This window comes from Notothenia rossii (genome assembly GCF_949606895.1).
Source record: "Notothenia rossii genome assembly, chromosome: 4".
Taxonomy (NCBI): Eukaryota; Metazoa; Chordata; class Actinopteri; order Perciformes; family Nototheniidae; genus Notothenia; species Notothenia rossii.
Genome location: NC_136902.1, coordinates 2,043,084 through 2,064,864, shown reverse-complemented (window position 1 = coordinate 2,064,864; position 21,781 = coordinate 2,043,084). Strand labels below are relative to the sequence as shown.

At 44.8% G+C, this 21,781-nt stretch overlaps 2 protein-coding genes and 1 long non-coding RNA gene across 4 annotated transcripts; all 3 read left to right on the top strand.

The window, feature by feature from the left end:
- Positions 1–700: 700 nt before the first annotated feature.
- Positions 701–2,833, top strand: srxn1 (sulfiredoxin 1 homolog). 2 transcript variants are annotated; one of them, XM_079675308.1, is made up of 2 exons: positions 701–1,023; positions 1,639–2,833. In XM_079675308.1, the coding sequence occupies exons 1-2, from the start codon at positions 787–789 to the stop codon at positions 1,843–1,845; spliced, it is 444 nt and encodes a 147-aa protein (XP_079531434.1). In that variant the 5' UTR covers positions 701–786; the 3' UTR covers positions 1,846–2,833. The 2 variants fall into 2 exon arrangements, with proteins under 2 accessions (XP_079531434.1, XP_079531433.1); XM_079675307.1 differs by having other exon boundaries at positions 714–1,023; positions 1,636–2,833.
- An 8,499-nt stretch (positions 2,834–11,332) lies between these two features.
- On the top strand, positions 11,333–13,087 carry LOC307035688. Its single transcript, XR_013807152.1, has 3 exons — positions 11,333–11,413; positions 12,272–12,331; positions 12,518–13,087. It is a non-coding gene; the product is annotated as an uncharacterized lncRNA (long non-coding RNA).
- A 1,606-nt stretch (positions 13,088–14,693) lies between these two features.
- Positions 14,694–19,002, top strand: tcf15 (transcription factor 15). Its single transcript, XM_079675298.1, has 3 exons — positions 14,694–14,728; positions 16,767–17,453; positions 18,584–19,002. Exons 2-3 carry the CDS (start codon positions 16,986–16,988, stop codon positions 18,644–18,646), a joined length of 531 nt encoding a protein of 176 aa, XP_079531424.1. The 5' UTR covers positions 14,694–14,728; positions 16,767–16,985; the 3' UTR covers positions 18,647–19,002.
- Positions 19,003–21,781: the final 2,779 nt, after the last annotated feature.

Below are 21,781 nucleotides of genomic sequence, written 5' to 3'. Positions count from 1 at the left end.
TCCGGTTGTGTATTTTCAAATTCTTGCGCATTCGAGCTGGTTTCTCCAAAATGACCTACCCAACCTTTAACACTGTTTTTTAAGCTTGATTCTACTCAAATGGATAATAATAAGCATTATTTTTATGAAAGCTTCAGAAAGCTGCAGCTACTTTCTAATATCTGGGTCTCAGAGGCTCCAGCTGCTCTAGCTGCTCTGTATTGTTGAAGGTATTTTAATACAGCATTATCCTCTTGAAAAATCCAAAATAAGTCTATGATGGAAACTGCCTATGAGCGGTCACCAGAGGTATTATTATTAAGTGTATGAATGTTAATTTACTCTATTTTAATGCTTTGTCAAATGTGCCCTGCCCAGATTGTGGCAAAGGGAACAGTTACCAGTCAATGCCTTTCTATATAAAAACAAAAACAACACAAAATGTTGAGGAACAAATAGTTAATCTTGCAATTACTATATCTTTTTTTTTTTTACTAAAACAGCAGTGGAGCCTGTGTGGTGAATTTAAGGTGAGAGTTTGCATAACAGTGGGATTTAATGTAATATTTCACACAACAGATGACAATATAAAATTAGATGGATACTAGTCTGTTGGGATTGGTCAGCCACTTAGAGACGTCCCGCCTCTTAGCCTATCACGTACGCTCATCATGTGCCTTTTCTTTTACCAGACGATTTCTGATTGACAGCGTGGAGGACCAATCAAAACCTTCTGTTCATGCTACGCACGAAGTAAACAAACTCTTATCCAGGAAGTAACTGAGCTCTTTAACTGTCGGCAGGTAAATGATTCGGTTGTGGCTCTGCGGCACTAAACCAGTTACCACTACCCGGGTTAAACTGTCGGTTTTATGTCGTAGAAACATGTCGGTACCGTCCGGTGGGAGTGACGGTAACAGCAACCGGTCTATTCACTCGGACAGTGTCTCGGAGGTACACAACATCCCGATGCGCTTCATCATCCGACCCATCCCTCCGCAGCTGGACGAGCAGAAGGTCCAGAGTCTGGTGGAGACCCTACAGGTAAACACCTTTATATTAAATATACAGGTGGAGGAAGTACTCAGATCTGGTACTTAGTAGAAGTAGAAATACTCAGATATTGTACTTACTACAAGTAGCCTAAAGTACTCAGATCTGGTACTTGAGTAAAAGATGAAGTACTCGGATCTTGTACTTGTAATAGAGTATTGCTACACTCTGCACATTACACAGCATGATATTTTGAAGTTGTAGTTATTGAGTTAGGTCCAATTCATCTACCTAATCATTATTTAAGGTGCCTCCACAGTTGTTCCACCTCTACCAGCATGATCATTATAATAATTGTTTTAATATATGTTGGAGAGAAGCTCCCCCTGGAGGAACACAGGGATTTTAGCCGTTGCAGACCATTTACACACAACACCTATAGAACTACAGGGACTCTTTAAAGTGCAATTAGCTCATCATTTGTTCTCATTTGTTTGTTATTTGTTTCCGATTGTGGTATTCAAATGCTAACTTCATCTCTGCCTTTGTTCTTACTTGTGTGTAATGTTCAGCCTCTCATTCATACCGTAGCCTTTGTACTGTGTCCGTTCTGTGTATTGTTTATATATGTTGTAATGTGACAGACCTCTCTCTGTCGTCCAGCAGACGGCAGACCTCAGCGTTGTTCCTCCCATCGACGTGCTGTGGATCAGAGGCAGGGAGGGAGGGGACTACTTTTACTCGTTCGGAGGCTGTCACCGTTTTGCTGCCTATCAGAGGCTGAAGCTGGACACCATCCCCGCAAAACTCATCAAATCCAACGTCTCTGACCTCAGCACCTACCTGGGAGCCTCCACACCTGACCTGAGATGACCTGAGAGGGAAAGAGTACACACATCCTTTACTCAAGTAGAAGTACACATCCTTTACTCAAGTAAAAGTAAAGATACTCGTGTTTAAAGTACTCTGGTGAAAGTAGAAGTACTGACTAAACTTCTTTACTCAAGTCAAAGTAAAGAGGGCTTTGAAATGTACTTCAGTAAAAAGTACCCATAACTAGCAGCTGTTTTAAAGAGTACCTGACCTCCCTTTATATTAACAGAACAATAATGTCATTGTTAGCTAATGAATGTTTCCATGCTGAACAACGGCAACATGACAACGTTTTCATTGGTCCCTCTTCTTTAGAGAAGAGGGACCAATCACACATTCAGACTAAAGGAACCAGCCTGTTTGGAAAATGTGAGAAGTAGAAAGTACAGGTATTTGTGTTCAACATGTAAGAAGTAGAAAGTACAGGTATTTGAGTTCAATATGTAAGAAGTAGAAAGTAAAAAGTGGTCAGAAAAATAAGTAGTGGAGTAAAGTACTGATACCAGAAACATGTAGTCAAGTACAGTAACAAAGTATTTGTACTCCACTCCTTCCCACCTCTGGCGCTGACCCTGGATCTGCTTTATAACATACTCTGTCTGGTGGCTCACACACACACACACACACACACACACACACACACACACACACACACACACACACACACACACACACACACACACACACACACACACACACAGATGTACTCCTCTGGACTAGTCTGCAGAGCAACGCTTTGACCAGCAGGGGGAACTATAACTCTTTAGAGAAGACATTTCTAATTCAGACCTCTGAAGTTTGTGAGAGAAATGAAATGGGACTCAATGAAGTAAAACTGCACAGAACGGATGGTTTGAAACATTGACGACTTTAAACCATTTCGACATCAGAGTAGAAGTATTAACCATGTATCTGTTTTATTTAAGGACATTATATGCAATGTAATAATGATAATAATGATTTTCTGCATTAAAATGTGTAAAAATGATTTGAAATGATCTCTCGGTGATGTTATTAAATCCATACGGTTCATCCCTCCATCCAAACTACTTCTCCCATCTTTAAACCTCAATCAGATGAAATTATTTATGGCTTACTTTGCAACAATATGATAAGATACGATGCGATCAATATGATAATATCAATATTCAGAGACTGTTAATATGTCATTACGGTCCTTCTCAGAGGTCTTTGAGCCGCAGTCTTTTTCATTTGGTGCAGCAGTTTTGGCTTTAAAGCAGTGGACTAATAACCCTTGTACGAGGTGGTATTGCGATACTGTACACTCAAAGATCACAGATATAAAAAAACTGAAAAATAAATTAGAGTAACACCTACGTCAATTCCGGGCGAAAATTACGGCGCCGCCCACTTTTGGGGGAAGACAACGCTGTCGTTTGAATGGCGGTTGATACAAATTCTGAAGTCCGATCAGAAATGTAAGAAAACCGTGGATTTGTGGATCTTCAAAGAGCCCGATTACGATGGCCAGTCAGGCAAACAATTAAATTAAATCATTGGAAATCGTCGATCGGGCTCGATATGTTTACTTAAAGTATACTAATTGTAAACAAAACATGTCTCTATAAACACACCGTTGACCGGAAAGGAGCAGGGAGAATAATCTGATATGACCCGCCCCTTTCTAAAAATAAAAACAAAATAAATAGAAATAGATGGTCTGTCCTTCCTATTTTCTTTTTCACAGCCACTCATAACAGTATCTTAGGAAAATAAGAGAAACACAAAAAATACTTGGTTCCCACTTGACGGTTGACGGAAAGAAACAAAACAAAAAAACTTCAACACCAAAACATCACTTGAACAAGGAACACCCTCATCTGAGGCCTACTGGAGAAGAAGGCGGAAAGCGGCGCATAATAATTGGTACCACTTTACAATAAGACTACCCTCATAAAGGGTTTATAATTAGGTTATGAATTAGCTTGTAAACACTTTGTTAATCATTAAGAACCATTTATAAACCTGAGGCCTGTACGACGAAGCCGGATGTTCTCTTAGCGGCTAACTTCAGGGAAAACTCTGGGTTTCCGGTCCTACGAAGCTGGTTCTCTTTTTAGCAGGCTAGATCTCCATGGTAACTGATGCTGAGCGGCTAGCCTGCCCCGGAGCAGGTTAGGTTGCAGGCTAAGAGCTCAACTCAGTGAAAGCACTGCCTGCTGACCAATCAGAGCTCAGTGTGCGGAGTTTAAATCGATCAAGTCATATTACAGGAGAAAGGAAATACAGAAAAGCTGCCGTTGCAGGAAAGACGGCCGGCAGAAATCACCGACTGTGTGAACGTGAACATTAATAGAATATCACCTCCCATCTTCAGAGCAATCTGACTATTATAACATTAGCGTTAAGAAAGCTTACTTAAATATCTGCCACAACATAAGTAACCGGATCAGAGTAACATTAAGTACAGTCCGCGGCATATCACATCATAATGTATCATATCTCTCCTGATCTGAGTCAGCTGAGCCGTATCTGGCCGTGCAACACTCACAGTTACTTGCCATAAGAACATCATTGCACATGAGCTCCTAAAGCGGTGCATGGAGACCCGAAATGGCCCCAAAACAAAACCCTATATCTCGCAATGTTACTAAGTTATTGGTTTATCCCTATTCTGATCTTCTCCAAATTGTGCTGTCTTCTTCTTCGGCTGATGCTACACCATTACCCCAAGTTTCATCAAAATCAACGTGGTCATTTTTGCGTAATCTTGCTGACGGTACAATCCAATATGATACGATATAAACAATATGATACGATACGATATAAACAATATGATACGATATAAACAATATGATACGATACGATATAAACAATATGATACGATACGATATAAACAATATGATACGATATAAACAATATGATACGATATTGTAACGTCCACCCGGACGTGTCGGAATGACGAGTGAAGCGTTCTCAAGTTAAAGAGGTTTATTAACAACCAACGTCTCTCATCCGTCCTTTCTCACTCTCTCTCCTCTCGCGCCAACCTCTCACTCTCCTGCACGCGCCCACCCAGACACACACACACCAAACCCTCTGCTCCCCAAACCCGCCCCTACCTGCTCTCCTCACAGAAGCCTGACACAAACAGTTAACAGAACACTTGAACAATAAATGCAGATCGCTACATTGCCCCCCCCTTACTAAGTCCCTCGCCCCGAGGGAATGCATAAAAAGTCTCTGAGGTGGCCCGGGGCTCTTCTTGGTCTCTGAGGCCGCCTTGGAGTGAACACAGGCGGCTGCGCTCGCCGGCTTGGAACATCCTGTCCCGGAACAGGGGGTGAGTTTGGGGGTGGGGGTGAATGTGGGGGGTCAGCAGGGGACACAGTCAGTGAATCGGGGGAAGTGACTGTCTGGTTTCTCCTAGACGATGCTGGGGGTCTAGGCCGCGGATGTGCATCGCCTCTGTATGGGGCCAGCCGGTCCCTGTGGAGGGCCACCCGTCTCCCTCTAGGCGGCAGCTGGACCCTATAGACCACCTCTCCCAGCTTTTCCAGCACCTCGCAAGGGCCCACCCAGTGACAGTCCAACTTAGGGCACCGGCCCTTCTTTCTTCTTGGACTATACACCCACACCAGGTCCCCGGCCTTGAAGTCCCCCCCTCTAGCCCTCGTGTCATAGTTTCTTTTCTGTCTCATGCCCGCCTTCTGCAGCTGATCGCGGGCAAAGGCATGTGCTGACTCCATTCTATCCTGGAGCCTCCTGGCATATTCCGGTCCCGGAGGAACCGCTGGTGTGTCGGGGGGTCGGCCAAAAGCCATTTCTGCTGGTGTCCGCAGCTCTCGCCCCAGCATGAGCAGGGCCGGTGTGCATGAGGTGGACTCCTGCACAGCCGATCTGTAGGCCCAAAGAACAAGAGGGAGGTGCATGTCCCAATCACGCTGATGCTCCGCGGTGAGGATAGCGAGTTGTTTTCCCAGAGTCCTATTGAACCGTTCGACCAGTCCGTCACTCTGCGGGTGCAGAGGAGTAGTCCGCGTCTTTTGCATGCCCAGCCGGTCACACATAGCGGCGAACACCCTCGACTCAAAGTTTCTTCCTTGGTCGCTGTGAATGACCTCGGCCGCTCCAAATCTGGCAAACATGCCCTCCACCAGGGCACCTGCAACGGTCACCGCCTCCTGGTCTGGTATAGCATACGCCTCTGGCCATTTTGTAAAATAGTCCATGGCGGCCAGGACGTAACGGTTCCCCTTCTCTGTGCACGGGAATGGGCCCATTATGTCCACCGCCACCCTCTCCATCGGGGCCCCCACCGCTAGCTGCTGAAGCTGGGCACGTGACTGATCAGTGGGACCTTTGTACGCCGTACAAAGGTCGCAGCGGCGGCAGAAGTCCTCAACATCTCTCCTGAGCTGGCCCCAGTAACAGCTTTGGCGGAGTCGACGCAAGGTTTTGGAGACCCCAAAGTGTCCTGCCCCAGTAGTTCCATGGGAGGCCTTAAGCACTTCTTCCTTCAGCGCCCTGGGGACCACCACCTGCCACCTCTCCTCCCCCGTTGCAGGCTCTTTCCAGGCTCTCTGCAGCACTCCATCCTTCGTCCGGAGAGCCTCAAACTTTGCAACCAGTCCTTTGGTGGCAAGCGAGCACCCAGCAACTTCATTCCACAGTGGCTTTTGTCCTGACTCCACCCACCTCAGCACTGGCTGTAGGTCAGCATCCTCTTCCTGCCGCGCTCTCCATTCGGGTGAGTCGATGATCCGTGCACCTCTGCAGACCGGCTCGGCTGGTTTATGCCTGTGGTCTCGCTCCTCCTCTGCACAGAGCTCCTTTTCTTGGTCCTCTCTCTTTTCACAGTACCGACAGCCGCTGGGAGCACAGGGGCGCCGGGACAGGGCGTCAGCGTTGGTATGGCGAACCCCCGCCCTGTGCTCCACTGTGAAGACGTACGGCGCCAGTCCTTCTAGCCAGCGTGCAATCTGTCCCTCGGGCTCCTTGAAGGACATCAGCCACTGGAGGGCTGCGTGGTCAGTCCTCACTGTGAAGGACAGGCCACACAGGTAGTACCTGAAATGGCTGATTGCTCTCACAATTGCCAGCAACTCTCTGCGTGTCACACAATAGCGCCGTTCAGCTTTGTTGAAGGTTTTGCTGAAATACGCCACCACTTTTTCCCCCCCAGGCCCCACCTGGCTCAACACCGCCCCCATCCCGACGTCACTGGCGTCCGTATCCAGGACGAACGGTAGGCTGAGGTCTGGGGGAGTGAGGATGGGAGACTCCGTCAAGGCCTTCTTTAAAGAGCTGAAGGCCAGCTCACACTCTGGAGTCCAAGCAAAATCACAGTCTTTCTGTTGCAGGCGGAACAGGGGTGCAGCTATGCAAGAGAAGCCACGCACGAACCGCCTGTAGTACGACGCTAACCCAATGAAGCTCTTCAGCTCCCGCAGATTGATGGGGGCTGGCCAGTCCTTTACTGCCCGCACCTTCTCCTCCAGCGTGCTGATGCCCTCTCCTCCGACTCGGTGCCCCAGGAACTCCAACTCTCTCCTCAAGAAACAGCACTTGTCGGGGTGGAGCTTCAACCCCGCTGCTGCTATCCTCTGTAGAACCCGCCGCAGGGCTCCTAAAGCCGCCTGGAAGGAGCTACCATGGACCAGGATATCGTCCAGGTAGACCAGGCACTCCTGTCGGGGAACGTCAGCGAGCACCCTTTCCATCAGCCGCTCAAACGTGGCCGGAGCGTTGCACAGGCCGAAGGAGAGGACTCGAAACTGCCACAGCCCCCTCCCAGTGCAAAAAGCTGTCTTTGATCTGGCTTCTGGGCTGAGGGGAACTTGCCAATACCCGCTGCGCAGGTCTAAAGAGGAGAACCAGGATGAGCCAGACACCAAGTCCAAACACTCATCTATGCGGGGCAGCGGGTATGAGTCTTTCTTGGTCACACTGTTCAGCGGTCTGTAGTCCACACAAAACCTCATCTTTGAACTCTTCTTCTTATTGACCATCACAACCCCCGAGGCCCAGGGGCTGTCAGAGGGCTCAATAATGCCAGCTGACAGCATCTCATCAATAGCGCTGTCTGCTGCTGTCTGATGGGCCAGGGGAAGGCGGCGGGGGCGTGTCTTGACGGGCCGTGCGTCGCCCGTGTCGATATCGTGCTGCACCAGGTGTGTCAGGCCCACTTCCTCTTCTGTCAGAGCAAAAATGTCCTTAAACTCCCACAGCACTTGCCACAGTTCCTCCCGCTGCTCGGGTTTTAAGTCATCACAGCTGCGTTTCCACACCTCCTTCACTGCCGCCCGTCTGTCCCCCTTTAGAGCTGCAGGTTGTTGTTCCGGGGCCGGGGGCCGTACATCAACTGGAGTACGGGGTGTGGGGTTGGGGCTGGGGTTAGCATTGATGACAGGGGGCATGGCTGAAGGGGGGGGGGTTTGGGGTGGGGGAAGTGTTTCAGTCACTCTTGATGTAGGTGGGTGTGGTGTCGTGGCAAGTGTGGGGTGCACCATTTCAACTGTGGGACCCCCTGGAAAGGCCAGCGTGTTCCTCCCCAGGTCTAGCACACAGCGTGCAACCCGCAGAAAGTCAAGTCCTAATATGCAGGAGTCCTGTACTGCCGCAACCCACACCTTAACAGACACTGACAGCCCCCCCACCTGTATAACCACCACCCCTCTCCCAAGCATAGGGGCTAGCTCACCGGTTACTGTTCGCAGTTTCACCAGAGTGGGTGTCAACCGTGTCCCCGCTGGGACCACGTCCGGTCTCATCAGTGTTGCTGTGGAGCCGGTGTCAACAAGGGCCGTCCATGGGGCCCCTGCCAGGGTGACGGGGACATGGCAGAAATCCCCCGCGTGAGTCCAGCCCACCACCCTCACAGACTCTGCGATGTCGTTTGCTTCTGGGGGAAGCGGAGCCCCGCTCCCCCCTCCGTGCAGCTGGGCTCTGTCCACTGGAGACCAGGCACGATGGGACCCAACGGTGGGGGTCTGTGACGTCCCATTTACACAGACCCGGGGGCGTTTCCCTGAATATCAGCATTCATGGGGCACCTTGTGCTAATATGGCCGACCTGGCCGCACCCCCAACACACCAGAGGACCCCGACGAGGACGGTTGCTGCCCTGCGGCGATTGCAGTGCCATAGCACGGATTAGCTCAGTCAACTCAGCCGCCCATGCTGGTTTCTCTTGTCCTGGTTCCTCCTGTCTCACCGTTCTCACAACCGGGCCGCCTCCCGTGTGCGTGCTCTCTGCCGCCCCTCCTACAACCTCTCTCTCCAACGCCAGCTCCAGTGCTTCTTGCAGAGAGCGGGGATGTGCCAGTTGTGTCTGGACGCGCAGCTCCCTGGGGGTTATGGCCCGGATAAACTGGTCCCTAGCCAGCTCGCTCTGCACCTCAGGGGACATGTGGCTGTATGCCCTTCTCGCCAGGGTTTCAATGTCATTAGCCAATATGCGGAGCGGCTCACCCGGCTGCCATAAATTGTCTTCTGAGTCACGCCATAAGCCATCCATCTCCTCCTTGACTTTCGGACGAGCTCCGGTCCGGTTCATCTGTGCTTCCATTATTTACCGCCGATGAAGCAGAGCTAACGTTAGCCGAGTCAGTGCTAGCTGCGGCTACCGGCGATTAGCGGATAAAACTCTGTTTTTTTTGTTGTTTTTTTTTACTTCTGACACCAATGTAACGTCCACCCGGACGTGTCGGAATGACGAGTGAAGCGTTCTCAAGTTAAAGAGGTTTATTAACAACCAACGTCTCTCATCCGTCCTTTCTCACTCTCTCTCCTCTCGCGCCAACCTCTCACTCTCCTGCACGCGCCCACCCAGACACACACACACCAAACCCTCTGCTCCCCAAACCCGCCCCTACCTGCTCTCCTCACAGAAGCCTGACACAAACAGTTAACAGAACACTTGAACAATAAATGCAGATCGCTACAATATAAACCAAAGGATATTATGTTTTTTTCCTTTTACAGATATATTCATTTAGGTGTTTCCACGATATAAGATCATTAACAGACAAGCAGACCCAGCCTTCATCCTGACCTCCTGTGAGATGATGATGATGATGATATGCTTTGTTCTTTATCTTCTTGACGTACATGTTGGTAGTCGCTGCCGACCTTGAGGCTCATTATGAAGCTCGCCCCGCTGTCTTGGAGGAAGGATGTTAGCAGATTAATATAGGAGCTCCACACATCACCTCAGAGCACAATGATCCGCCGTGGAGGAAATGAAGGCAGACCCTAAGGGCAGCTTTTTACCGACGGGCCCTGAAGGCCTCTTACTCTCAGCTCCTGTGAGGCATTGCGTGTGAGGAGACTTCCTGTGAAGTAACCGGACCCTCAAAGGCTTTCTGACGCCACAAAGATTCTGCACCTGTTGCCGGGCGGAGCGTTTCCACGGTGGCTCGGTACGCTTCACCTCCCAGGGTTTAAACAGATTACTGGAGTTCAGGGGCCAGGAGCAGGAAGTGTTCGGGGTCTGGATCACTGATGGATCGCGGGTCAATTCTCACGCTGTATTCATGCAGTTTGCTGTAGTCAGAATCAGGTTTATCACCAGGTAGGTTCACACGTACGAGGAATTTGACTTGGTGTCGTGGTGCGAACATAAACATACACACAAATAAAACAAAAAGTAAAAACACAGACTATAGTCGTGATGACTGAACAATTTAGTTTAAATGAGATTTAGTGATGAAGTATCTCTCCTGCTACATGTCTACAAAACAACTTTATTATTATCATTTATTTGTTATTATTATTATTACTATTATTAATATGTTGTTGTTGTTGTTGATCAAAGAACAAAATGTCAAAGAAAGGGTATAAACCTAAGCTAACATACGGAATACTTATATGAATACATTAATATATTATGGAATACTAATGGTCACAAGTTAAAATGGTTCGAACCGTATTTCCCCCCCAAAAAAATTAAATGAATATAAATACATTTCTTTCTTGCAATAGATTTTACTTTTAATGTTATACATTTGTAATACTCCATTGCAATGTTTGTTTCCTCATCTTCCAGAGCGTAACATTACTTTTTAAATTGCAAATTGTTATACTTTATGTACAAGTGAAATCGATGAGTAACAAAGAATAACAAAGACCGAAATCTAAACGAAAATAAGACCTAAGAAAAAGACGGAAATAGGAACATTGTTTTGCTTTTGCAGATCTTGGGCTGGACTAAAATACGACGAATCTCTCTTCAGCACTAAAAAAAAACGATTATAGGTCTGAGTTACTCCAGTCTACCTATTTTGAGTTTGTTTAATGAAAAATATATATGTTTTGAACTGAACATATTTATATCTAATAGAACCAACATATAACTATGTGATTTTAAATTAACATGATTTGTTTACGTTGATGAAAGGGGTGAAACATAATTGGATTTAATTATACCAGCTAAAAAGCATGGCTTTTAAATTAGCAAGATTCACTTAGTTTGACCTGACGTGAATGGAATGCATTGGTTTAATGACACCTGCTAGTTTGAGACGCATGACGTCGTAATCTATCGCGAGTCACACCACGGAGGAAGAACGCAGCACACACGAGGGAGACGACCCCCATGCATGTGGTAAGTAGTCCTATCTAGATTAATTAATGTATTGACGAGGTCTACAAATATGAAACATCGTTGGTATGAGGTAATATCATACACCTACCGTGAATATTGACCCGTGAAGTCAGCTAAATTGATGTTAAAGTGTTTCACAACTAGCGGCTAGCTAGCTAGCTTCTTGGCATATCGTGCACGGTGCCTTGCTGCCATGTACTCTAAAACGCCATATTTCCATTTTTGATCCAAATCAAAAGAAGTCATAGTGCCTGCACGTTATATCAATTAGAAATAATATACAACACTAGATTTATGTAAGGGCTAGTGGAGCAATAACTACTGGAATCCATGGGTGTAGTGCTGCCGGAGCGGCACTTCAGAAGCGACACTGTGCGACCAAGACTCACTGAACTAGCAGCCAGGAAAGAGCAACGAACAACTTACTAAGATACATAAAGAAAAAGTACATCTGTTTACAGGTGGCGCTAGACTTTTTCGCTGGATCTTAACATTTCCGTCAAAATCCATTATTACCCGTCGGTCTGTACAAAGGGGGGGCGGATGCTCGTGAACTGTAGCGCCGTGTTATGCATGCTCACTGCACCTCGCGGGAGCGCGCACAGCGTAAAGCAAAAACTCACAGAAGAATATTCGGTTAACGCGGCCACTGGTTTACAGTACTGTTTCACATGGGTGTTGATTTTGCTCTCAAAGTGCACCAGATGGATGCATTTAACTTCAACATTTAAACATAATTCACATTCGGCATTTACATACTAATTTAGTCTAGCAATTCAAATAATAGTTTCTAGCCCAAATTATATTGCACTTGGAGTTGGCATGCTACTGCAGATTAACCATGTCTGTTATTCACAGGTGTCCTGGGAACAAACACATTGACATTGCTGGCAGCAGGGCAACCTCTTCTTACTGGTGGTAAGTAATCAGCATCTTTTTTTTTTTTTATCAAGTTTGAAGTTTTAGCACATTGTAATCTTAAGAACTGCTTGACCTTGCTTGATTTACATCAGTAAATTACTAAAAACATATAGGCGCATATAGGCTATGTTATGGTGGTTGCCATAACATATAATAATGCAAATATTTTTCTTTGATTTTCAGATTACAACAGTACATGTGGAACTGCAAAGATTGTGGTACGTCAGTGTCTTCTAGGCGCCTGTTGTTGAAGCATTTCAAACTAAGACATGGCCATTATGGTCCTAATTTTCACAGCAGCGTATAGAATTATCCACATTTCACTGTGAGTTGTGTGCATGTAATTCAATTGCAACAGAGAAGGAATATTTCATTCATATAAATAAACATTTGAGGAGGAATGAAACAGTGACATGTATGTTTCTAGGTTAGGGTTAGTAAGAAAGAGCTCATACAGTCTAAGGATGTATTCTTTTATTTTAGTATTACTGTGATGAGCCTGACAATTGGCTTGTAGGGTAATTTGCTCTCTGTTAGGAATGTTTTTGAGTTTTGATTATGTCTAATGTTTTCAGACATTTGCTATTTTAAGGAAAATGTCTGATACCCTTTGAATGACATTTTTGATACCATTTGTGAGGTTCTTTTTTATAATGTGTATAATGTGTTTTAATCAGTCAATGTTAGAAAGAAAATGGAAATATGAAATTTGTTCTAATAAAGGTTTTTATTAGCACAATTGTGTTTCTGTGACTTAATGGTTCTGTTAGAATAAATTTAGTGTTATCAGCATATTATAATTATGTGACAAAATTCCATGCAATTGGATTAAATAGAACCAACATGGTAAACACATGTTAGTTAAGCTAAAGTAAAATATATCAACCTGAAGTATTCATTTGACATTGGATGAATGAGATAAACATGTATTGGGTTAACAACAGTGAATCATATGTCATTTAAATTAGAGGAACATAATGTAATTGCGTGGAATTTTGTCACGTAATTAAATCATGTTGGTTTAACAAATCATTTTTTTGAATGAGGGTAAATTCCAGTTTTAAGGTTTAAAGGAAAACCACCTGCTTCATGGCACTCTGTCAAACCAATGCGTTCATGTTCTCTGAAGGGCTCTTCCTGCCTAAATGATCCTGATAGTGCAAACCTCAACCAGTCCTTGCTCTCGTACCAGGAAATTCTCTCCAGTGTTTTGATTGTGCCGTCTGAATATTTCCAAAGATGTTTATTTCATATTGTATAGGTCTGTTTGTCACGGTGGCTATCAGGTGCAAACGACCTTGAAATACAATTTGATCCTTTTTCACCGGGATGTGTTTGTGAGGAGAAGAGCGATCAGCTGATTGATCAAACTGAACTATACAGAACCTTCAAACGCAAGGCAAGGCAAAGTGCTTCACAAAAAGGAAGAGCGTTATGAAATGACCTTTAAAAACAATCATTAAAAAGATAAGATAAGATAAGATTGACTTTTGTTATGCTAATTTAGGACAAACATGTCCCAATGTTAAAACAAGGCATGGCGCATGATGTGAATATCAAAAAAGTTTAAAATAAACAACAACACGTTTTCTTATTTTCTTGTTACACAGATACACATTATACAGACAATTATAAAAAAGAGAATATATAGGGAGTCCCTTTCCACGCCGCCCCACTCGTCTGAGTTCATCTATTATATTATATATATATTATTTATATCATAGCATAAACATTTCTCCACATCAAATACATTCATACATTTTGTTTCATAACATTTCATCTGTTTACGCTGAATTGAGATTGACTCATAATCATCATAGGGAGGCTGTGGCTCAGTGGATAGCGTGCTTGACTTCAGATCAGGGATAGCAGGTTCAAACCCCACTGCAGTCAGCATGTCGTTGTGTCCCTGAGACACTTCACCCCAAAGTGCTCCTGTGGGGATTGTCCACAGTATTGAGTATGGAAGTTGCTTTTGATAAAAACGTCTAACAGATGAATTTGATCCTTTTACAACAAACACATTCTAGTTTTGAATCCACACATTTATAAATGTAACAGTATCTCTTTTTGTTTATGGGACTGTAACCCCGTCACATGTCCCCCCCCCCCCAGCCTCTGGTCTGATGTGAAGTGAGGGGTCTGTAATCGGCCGCTCCCATTGGTTCCACTCGAGGACTCACTTCTCCTGATCCGGTTGAAGCGGGTTTTTGTTCGGAGAGAGAAATCCTCACAGCTTCAGATCCGGAGTTCACTCAGACGACTGCTGAGGGAGCGTGAAATCTGTGCCAGATGAGGAGGAGGAGGAGGAGGAGGAGGAAGAGGAGGAGGAGAAGGAGGAGGAGGAAGTATCAGAGTGTCAGGAGGAACAACTGGCAAGGCTCTGCTCCTTCAGTAAATATCAGAAGCACAAACTAAAATACTTTTACATTGACTTTCCTCCAGTGGCGTGGCCTGACCTGTAGCCCGATTCTCCCTCAATAATATAAAGCATTCACCGTGCTTTACCTGAACCTCATCAGGACACTAGAGAGGACGGCAGGACTGTCATTTCCCGTGTTCAGTGAATGCAACAGGGGCAAGACACCAGAGATATATAGAGAGAGAGAGAGAGATATAGAGAGAGATATAGAGATATAGAGAGAGAGAGAGAGAGAGAGAGAGAGAGAGAGAGAGAGAGAGAGAGAGAGACCGGTGTCAGCAGCAGGGGCCGTGTTGTTAGCATCTGGTTAGCTAGCTGCACTAACGGACATACGGAGCTGTTTGTTCCACAACAAGCTGGAGGAGAGCTCTCCTCTCAGACCGAGAGACTCAGGTGAGCTAAAGGACTCTCTGAGTGTTTAGATAGTTAACTTTAGTCTAAGTTATCTCAAAGGGTCTCAAACGGTTTGGCCACGAATTATGCAAAATATTATTTCCGAGGCACATGTTTGTGATCATTATAGTTATAAAACAATAAGAGAATAAAGGAAACAGTTATGAAATACTATATGGCAGTAAAACAAGAATACAGTTTGAAAGGGGAGTGATTTGTAAAATATCCATAAAGAAAAAGAACATCTGCTTACAGTTGTGTTTCATCTGGGTGTTGAGAGATGTATCCATAGATCTCTTCATGTTGCTCTCAAAGTGCACCAGATTGATGCTTTTAACTTCAATATTACTTCCCCGGACCCCCCTGGATGTGAGGACCCCCCTAGAGGAGGTGAGGACCACCCTAGAGGAGGTGAGGTCCCCCCTAGAGGAGGTGAGGTCCCCCCTAGAGGAGGTGAAGTCCCCCCTAGAGGAGGTGAGGTCCCCCCTAGAGGAGTTGAGGACCCCCCTAGAAGAGGTGAGGACCCCCCTAGAGGAGGTGAGGTCCGCCCACTTTACACTTTATCCCTGCTTACACCTATATGTGAGCTGATTATCGAGCCTTCATTGTAACAGTCGCGGGTACACTGTGTGTTCGTGTGTGTGTGTGTGTGTGTGTGTGTGTGTGTGTGTGTGTGTGTGTGTGTGTGTGTGTGTGTGTGTGTGTGTGTGTGTGTGTGTGTGTGTGTGTGTGTGTGTGTGTGTGTGTGTGTGTGTGTGTGTGCGCGTGGGGATTGTTGCAGTAGAGCATTTCTCTGTAGCGCCGGTTCATTAATGGGAAACCCTACATGTTTGAGCACCCTCTATGAAACGTCGAGCTACCCCACAGCACCCCCAAAGAAATCTCTGGCGCCGCCACTGAGGGCGAATGTTCCAGCTCCAGGACACGCCCCTGCTTTCATCCTAAACCGAAGCTCGTACTGAAGTTAAAGCTACTTGACTTCATTTATTGGCAAATCCTAAAACTTGTTGGCAGTATGTTATACTCCAACACTTATAGATTTAGTTTCCATTACTTTCCTGACCTTTGATCAGTTTAGAAAATCAGATGCATTCAGTTATTATATCATTTGCATAAATGTTAGTTACAAATAAGATCCACCTTAAAAGCAACAGCACCAAGACTTTTCATATTACATGAGGAAAAGTTCAGTATGGTGTATATAAGAATAGTGGATTAACATCCGAGGTGGAAGAGTGACGCGGCAGAACATATGTGATGTATTATATATATTCATCATTAGATGGTTAATATCAAGCAGCCTGTAGACGAGAACAGTGCTGTATCACATTCAGTATTATTTTTGTTGAGGACTTTTAGTAATAATTGCACTTTCTCGTACCTTAAACAGTGCGAGTTTGACTTTTGCATCATGTTTTGAATGCAAAATATGAATCTGAAAAAAGCTATTTAATAAATGCAGTGCAGTAAAAGTAGCAGTCAATGCTAATACTCAAAGTATAACTTGTGTTCTCTATTTGAGTCTTTATCTTTCAACACAGTCATCTTAAACTTCAATTGATCACATGTTGATATTTCCACAGAGTTCTGAGGAGTAATCGTGAGTTTCTCCCGCAGAGAGCGGCTCCTCCCCCCGGCTATAAGAGCCTCTGCCAGGTATCAGTCTTTAAATACAGTCTGCAGAGAGCGCGAGGAGGGTCTCTCACATTCAACAACACTCTCTACCCGGGTCTCCTGCAGCCGGTACCGGGATGTCGGATCCTCTCTGCTTCTGCTCTCGGTGATCAAACGGAGGATTTTGGCACCGGGACTTTTTATTTTAATATTTTATTAAACATGACTTTCGCCACCATGCTGCGGCCCATGGCGTCACACTTACTGTACTCTGACGTCATCACCGATGAGGAGGATGAGGAGGAGAACCAGAGCGACGGCGGCGGCTCGGAGCAGAGCTACTGCGGGAAAAGGAGCAGGATTTCCCGCAGGCTGAGCGCCGAGATGCCGGTGGTTGTGCAGCAGAGGAGCGCGGCGAATGCTCGGGAGCGCGGCCGGACGCAAAGCGTGAACTCCGCCTTCACTTCCCTGCGGAGCCTCATCCCCACGGAGCCCGTGGACCGGAAGCTCTCCAAGATCGAGACTCTGCGCCTGGCCTCCAGCTACATCTCTCACCTGGCCAACGTGCTGCTGCTGGGGGACGGAGGCGTGGAGGGACAGCCGTGTCTGCATGGGAATGCGCCGAGAGAGAGCGGAGCGCAGCAGCCGCGCAGCATCTGCACCTTCTGCCTGAGCAGCCAGAGGAAAGGGGTAAGGTTTACCGGAATCAGAACCGATTTGATGCGTAAAAAGCGCTTCTTTTGGGGGGGGATTTGTGTGCGTAATGGTACATTCCTCACAGACATACATGTTTTTGTATTCGCTTTTTTAACTTAATTTCTTGAGCATAATCTGAGATACAACATCAAAGCTTTCTCTTGCCTTTGAAATTAATGAGGGGCATCTGCACCTTCTGCCTGAGCAATTTTATGCGTAAAGGCACTTTTTCTGTAGGTTTCTGTGCGTAGCGTAAAAACGCTCTTACGCACGGCACATTCCTCTCAGACACACGTGTTTTGTATTCTCTTTTTTAAATTGACTTCAGTGCAAAGTATAATCTGATATACAACATATTTAGTAGCTTTCTCTTGACTTTGGAAATGAATTTTGGGCAGCATCTGCAAATTCTGCCTGAGCAGCCAGAGGATTTTATGCGTAAAAAGCGCACACAAAAAAGTGCTTTTACGCACAGCACGTGTTTGCTGTCCATGTGCATTCCTCACATTCCTGTTTTTGTATTCTCTTTTTTAAACTGCACTTTAGTGCAAAGCATAATCTGAGATACAACATCATTAGCTTTCTCTTGCAAATGGATGTGGGCCATCTGCGCCTCAAGTCAGGGTAAAGGGTTCACGTCAAAGTGGATTAAAATACAGAGCAGATCATTACATGTGCCATAAATATGAAAGTGAGTGGCTCTCACACATGGAACTTCTCCTCAGCTCCACACACAGCAGGTTTCTGTATGAAGCTTTTTAAGATGTTCTGAAGTTTGATCAGCATTTATCTTCCAATCGTGACTTTACAGTTATTAAGCTTTGGTTTGTAAAATGCACTTTTGGAAGATGTTGTGAGTAAAAGGTGCTTTTAAATGCACATGTTGGCAGCTAATGTACATTCCTCACAGACACACGTGTTTTTTGTGAAATACATCATTAGCAGCTTCCTCTTGGCTCTGGCCATTCATGTGACGGATTGATTGTGTCTTTATTTCTCTGAGAAAATGAAATCACTTCTCGTGCATTTGACCTAATTCAGTTTGCATCTTTTCCTGACTTGTGTTCAGTTAAAGTTTATATTTCTGAATGTTTATCTGACTGAGATATTTCATGTGTTTGCAGATAAAGGACGGCAGAGAGTGTTTAAAGATGAGAGGACTCGCTGCGCTGAGAGTGAGACGCTGACAGGAGAATGATTTAAAAACCTGAACATCCTCAAAGACTTTCTCAGGGAAGAGTCACATAACACACACACACACACACACACACACACACACACACACACACACACACACACACACACACACACATGCTGGATCACGATGAAGAAGAGACTATTTATACTTGATTTAGAGATGTGAGTTTCAGAGATGCCGTGCATTTGTTTGGAAACTTGTGTCTTTTAGTTTTTTTGTTCCCAAAGTTTTAAATAAAATATATTTTATCAAATAATACTTGTTATTGTCTCTGATTCCCATGAGGCACGTCCTGACAGACAGGGGAAGCAGACAGTCAGTTGTGCCCCATGTGTACACATTGTGCTAAAGATGGGACAGTGATGTAAACATAAAAGTCTCTGGAGGAAATGGAACAAAAAAGAAAATTTAAAAAGCGTTATTTCCGTCTTAATTTGAGGTTAGTGAATAACAAAGGGTGCACGCGTTGAAAACAAGAAGGTGCATTGCAGATTAAAAAGCCACATAAATGCTTTCTTTAATATTCAAAAAGGAATTTACAAATGTTTTATTTTGACCCCAAAATTCCCAATTTAAGAATAATTAAAAAGTAATAAATTATTGACAATATAATAATAATAATAATAATAATAATAATAATAATAATAATAATAATAATAATAATAATAATAATAATAATAATACTACAATGAGATACAAAGAGAAGAAAGTCAAACATACATATTGTCTGACTCAAAATGGAGACAGTACTGATATGTATTGAAGTTTAAAGCACATAGAAAATAATGATTATTGTACTAAATAAATATGAATCCCTTTTTTCACACCAGAAGCAAAAAAGTTAAAATAAAGGAAATAAAAAAATTAAAAAATTACATTTAAAAAAAATTAAAAGTGATAATCAGAATAAAAAATATATATAAAAAGGAACTACTAAATGTGAGTCTGAACTAGATGGTATTTGGTGTGACCCTCCTGCCGCTCCTGGTGTCCGGTGTCAGAGCCGCGGCGTGGTTCTGTATTCCCTCCAGATCTCACGCCTGGTGTTTTTTGAAGTCTGTTATCGATTAGTCACGGCTAATATCGGCCCACACGGAGACACAGCTGCTGGCGTGTTAGAGGGATAAATCACCACCGGGGGGGGCAGGGTGAGGGGGGGGGGGGGCAGGGTGAGGGGGGGGGCAGGGTGAGGGGTCAGAGGTCACTGTGGAGCAACGGAGAGAAGCACTGCTGACGGGGAGTCATGGAAAAAATGACATTAAAATACATCATGCTGCTGTTTGCACTGAGGACAGTTCCCGTGGATGAGTAATGGATTACATGTAATGGTACAGACACAATAAAGTAAAAGATGTAATCTGATTACAGTTACATTTCAACATTTTGTGGATTGCTAGCAGGATTTAGCATCTAGTGTGTGTTGTGAAGGATCAGATGTTCTCTCTTCTCTGTTAGCTGTTCATAGGATAAGACTTTAGACTGCCTGAATCTGCTTTATGGGATCTTTTTCTTTTTGACTTTTTATAAAAATGTGGACTTTTTTCTCCAAAATCTAAAATCTTAAAATTCTTTCAAAATACTCACTTTTTTTTATAAAACTCAAACTTTTTTCAACTTTCCGAATTTTTATTCCAAAAATCTCACTTTTTCCCAAAAGATATAAAAATAATTCCTGACTTTTTCATATTTCTTACTTTTCTTTCTAAATTCTCACTTTTTATAAACACTCTGGCCGTTTCTCAAAGTCCAGTCAAGCTGCTGCAGAGCCACTGGCCGTTTCTCAATCTTGAGGATACTGGCTTCCAAGCCAATATTTCAAGGATGCTACGTCATCGAGTGCCGCCGAAGGACTGTTCCAATCTCCAGCATACTTGGAATTCCACCGAGGCCGCGTCCTTGGTTTGGGGGAAATTTCGAGGCTGCACATGGGTAGACTTCGCGTCCTTAAAATCCCCACAATGCTTTGCGCACGGACCAATTTAAAAAACCCTTGCGGAGAATGGCTGAACCGACGCAGCACACATTTAAATGTAAGCATGTAGTGGCGTAGAACATGTGTTGGTAAATATGTTACTTTGTTATCACTAAAAATGTGTTCCGTAAAGTAAAGCAAATTCATAATTAGATAGACATCGTGAGGTATTTATTGTCGGTACAGTTTATGTTGAAACCGTTAGAGAGAGTGGCACACTTGTTAGCCTGTTCCATTCTTCTTTGTTTTCCGAAGCCGTGGCTTGGAAGTATACTTGCTTCGTTTCTGAAGGAAGTGACTTGGAAGTATGCGACTACCAAGCCAGTATCCTCGTGATTGAGAAACGGCCACTGTTTCAATTATACGTCATCGAGTGGCGCCGAAGGACTGTCTAAATGCCCAGCATTCTGCGCCACTCGATGACGTGGTATACTTGAAGTAGTGGCTCTGCAGCAGCTTCACTGGCCTCTGAGTGGATCAGCTGTCACCTGTGTCGAGGTTAAAAACTGTGGTGTTGTTTTTTATTATTCCCCAAACTCAACTTATTCTTCTCTACATGACCGTCCTGGAGACATGTAACATCACTTCTATCTTTTAATATGTGCATTCAATAATAAGAACTGAGATGAAAAGAAGGCCAGGATACGGAAGTCGCTGTCAATTGAGAAGACTTTGCAGTAAAACCGTTTTTATTTGTGCAAGTTTGTCTGTGGTGTTTTTATTATTGCATTTTGTGAAATCACTTTTTCTAATATTACATCTCGTTTTCCTGTAGTCTTTTTGAGTCTCTTCCTGGTCTGAGTGAATCCCATTGGCCGCCACGCCTCTCAGTGATCTGCCCTTCAGACTGCAGCTCTTCAGAAACACACGGAGGATGTTTGGAGAGTGATTCCTCGGGCAGTTAAAGGTGTACGCTGGGGGTCCGGAACCACCACCTGTCCTGTCAGCCTAATTGGGATCTGCTGTGGTTTGGGGCCTCAAACAGCTCCCAGAGGCCCCCCCCCCCCTCGACAGGAAGGGGAAACATGCTCCGACCTCTGAGAGGAACTCTCCGAGCGCCTCCTCTCTCCTCAGAGTCCCAATGACACTCAGAGAGTGGATCCCTCCAGGTCTGCAGTCTGTACACTGGCTGCATGTTCAAACAACAGAGAG

What these genes read in the sequence shown, in the direction of transcription:
- tcf15 (XM_079675298.1), top strand. Translation starts at nt 16,986, where the DNA reads ATGACTTTCGCCACCATGCTGCGGCCCATGGCGTCACACTTACTGTAC. An exon ending in TGAGCAGCCAGAGGAAAGGG is followed by an intron (nt 17,454 to 18,583) that starts GTAAGGTTTACC and finishes ATGTGTTTGCAG; the next exon opens with ATAAAGGACGGCAGAGAGTG.
- srxn1 (XM_079675307.1), top strand. Translation starts at nt 787, where the DNA reads ATGATTCGGTTGTGGCTCTGCGGCACTAAACCAGTTACCACTACCCGG. An exon ending in GTCTGGTGGAGACCCTACAG is followed by an intron (nt 1,024 to 1,635) that starts GTAAACACCTTT and finishes TCTGTCGTCCAG; the next exon opens with CAGACGGCAGACCTCAGCGT.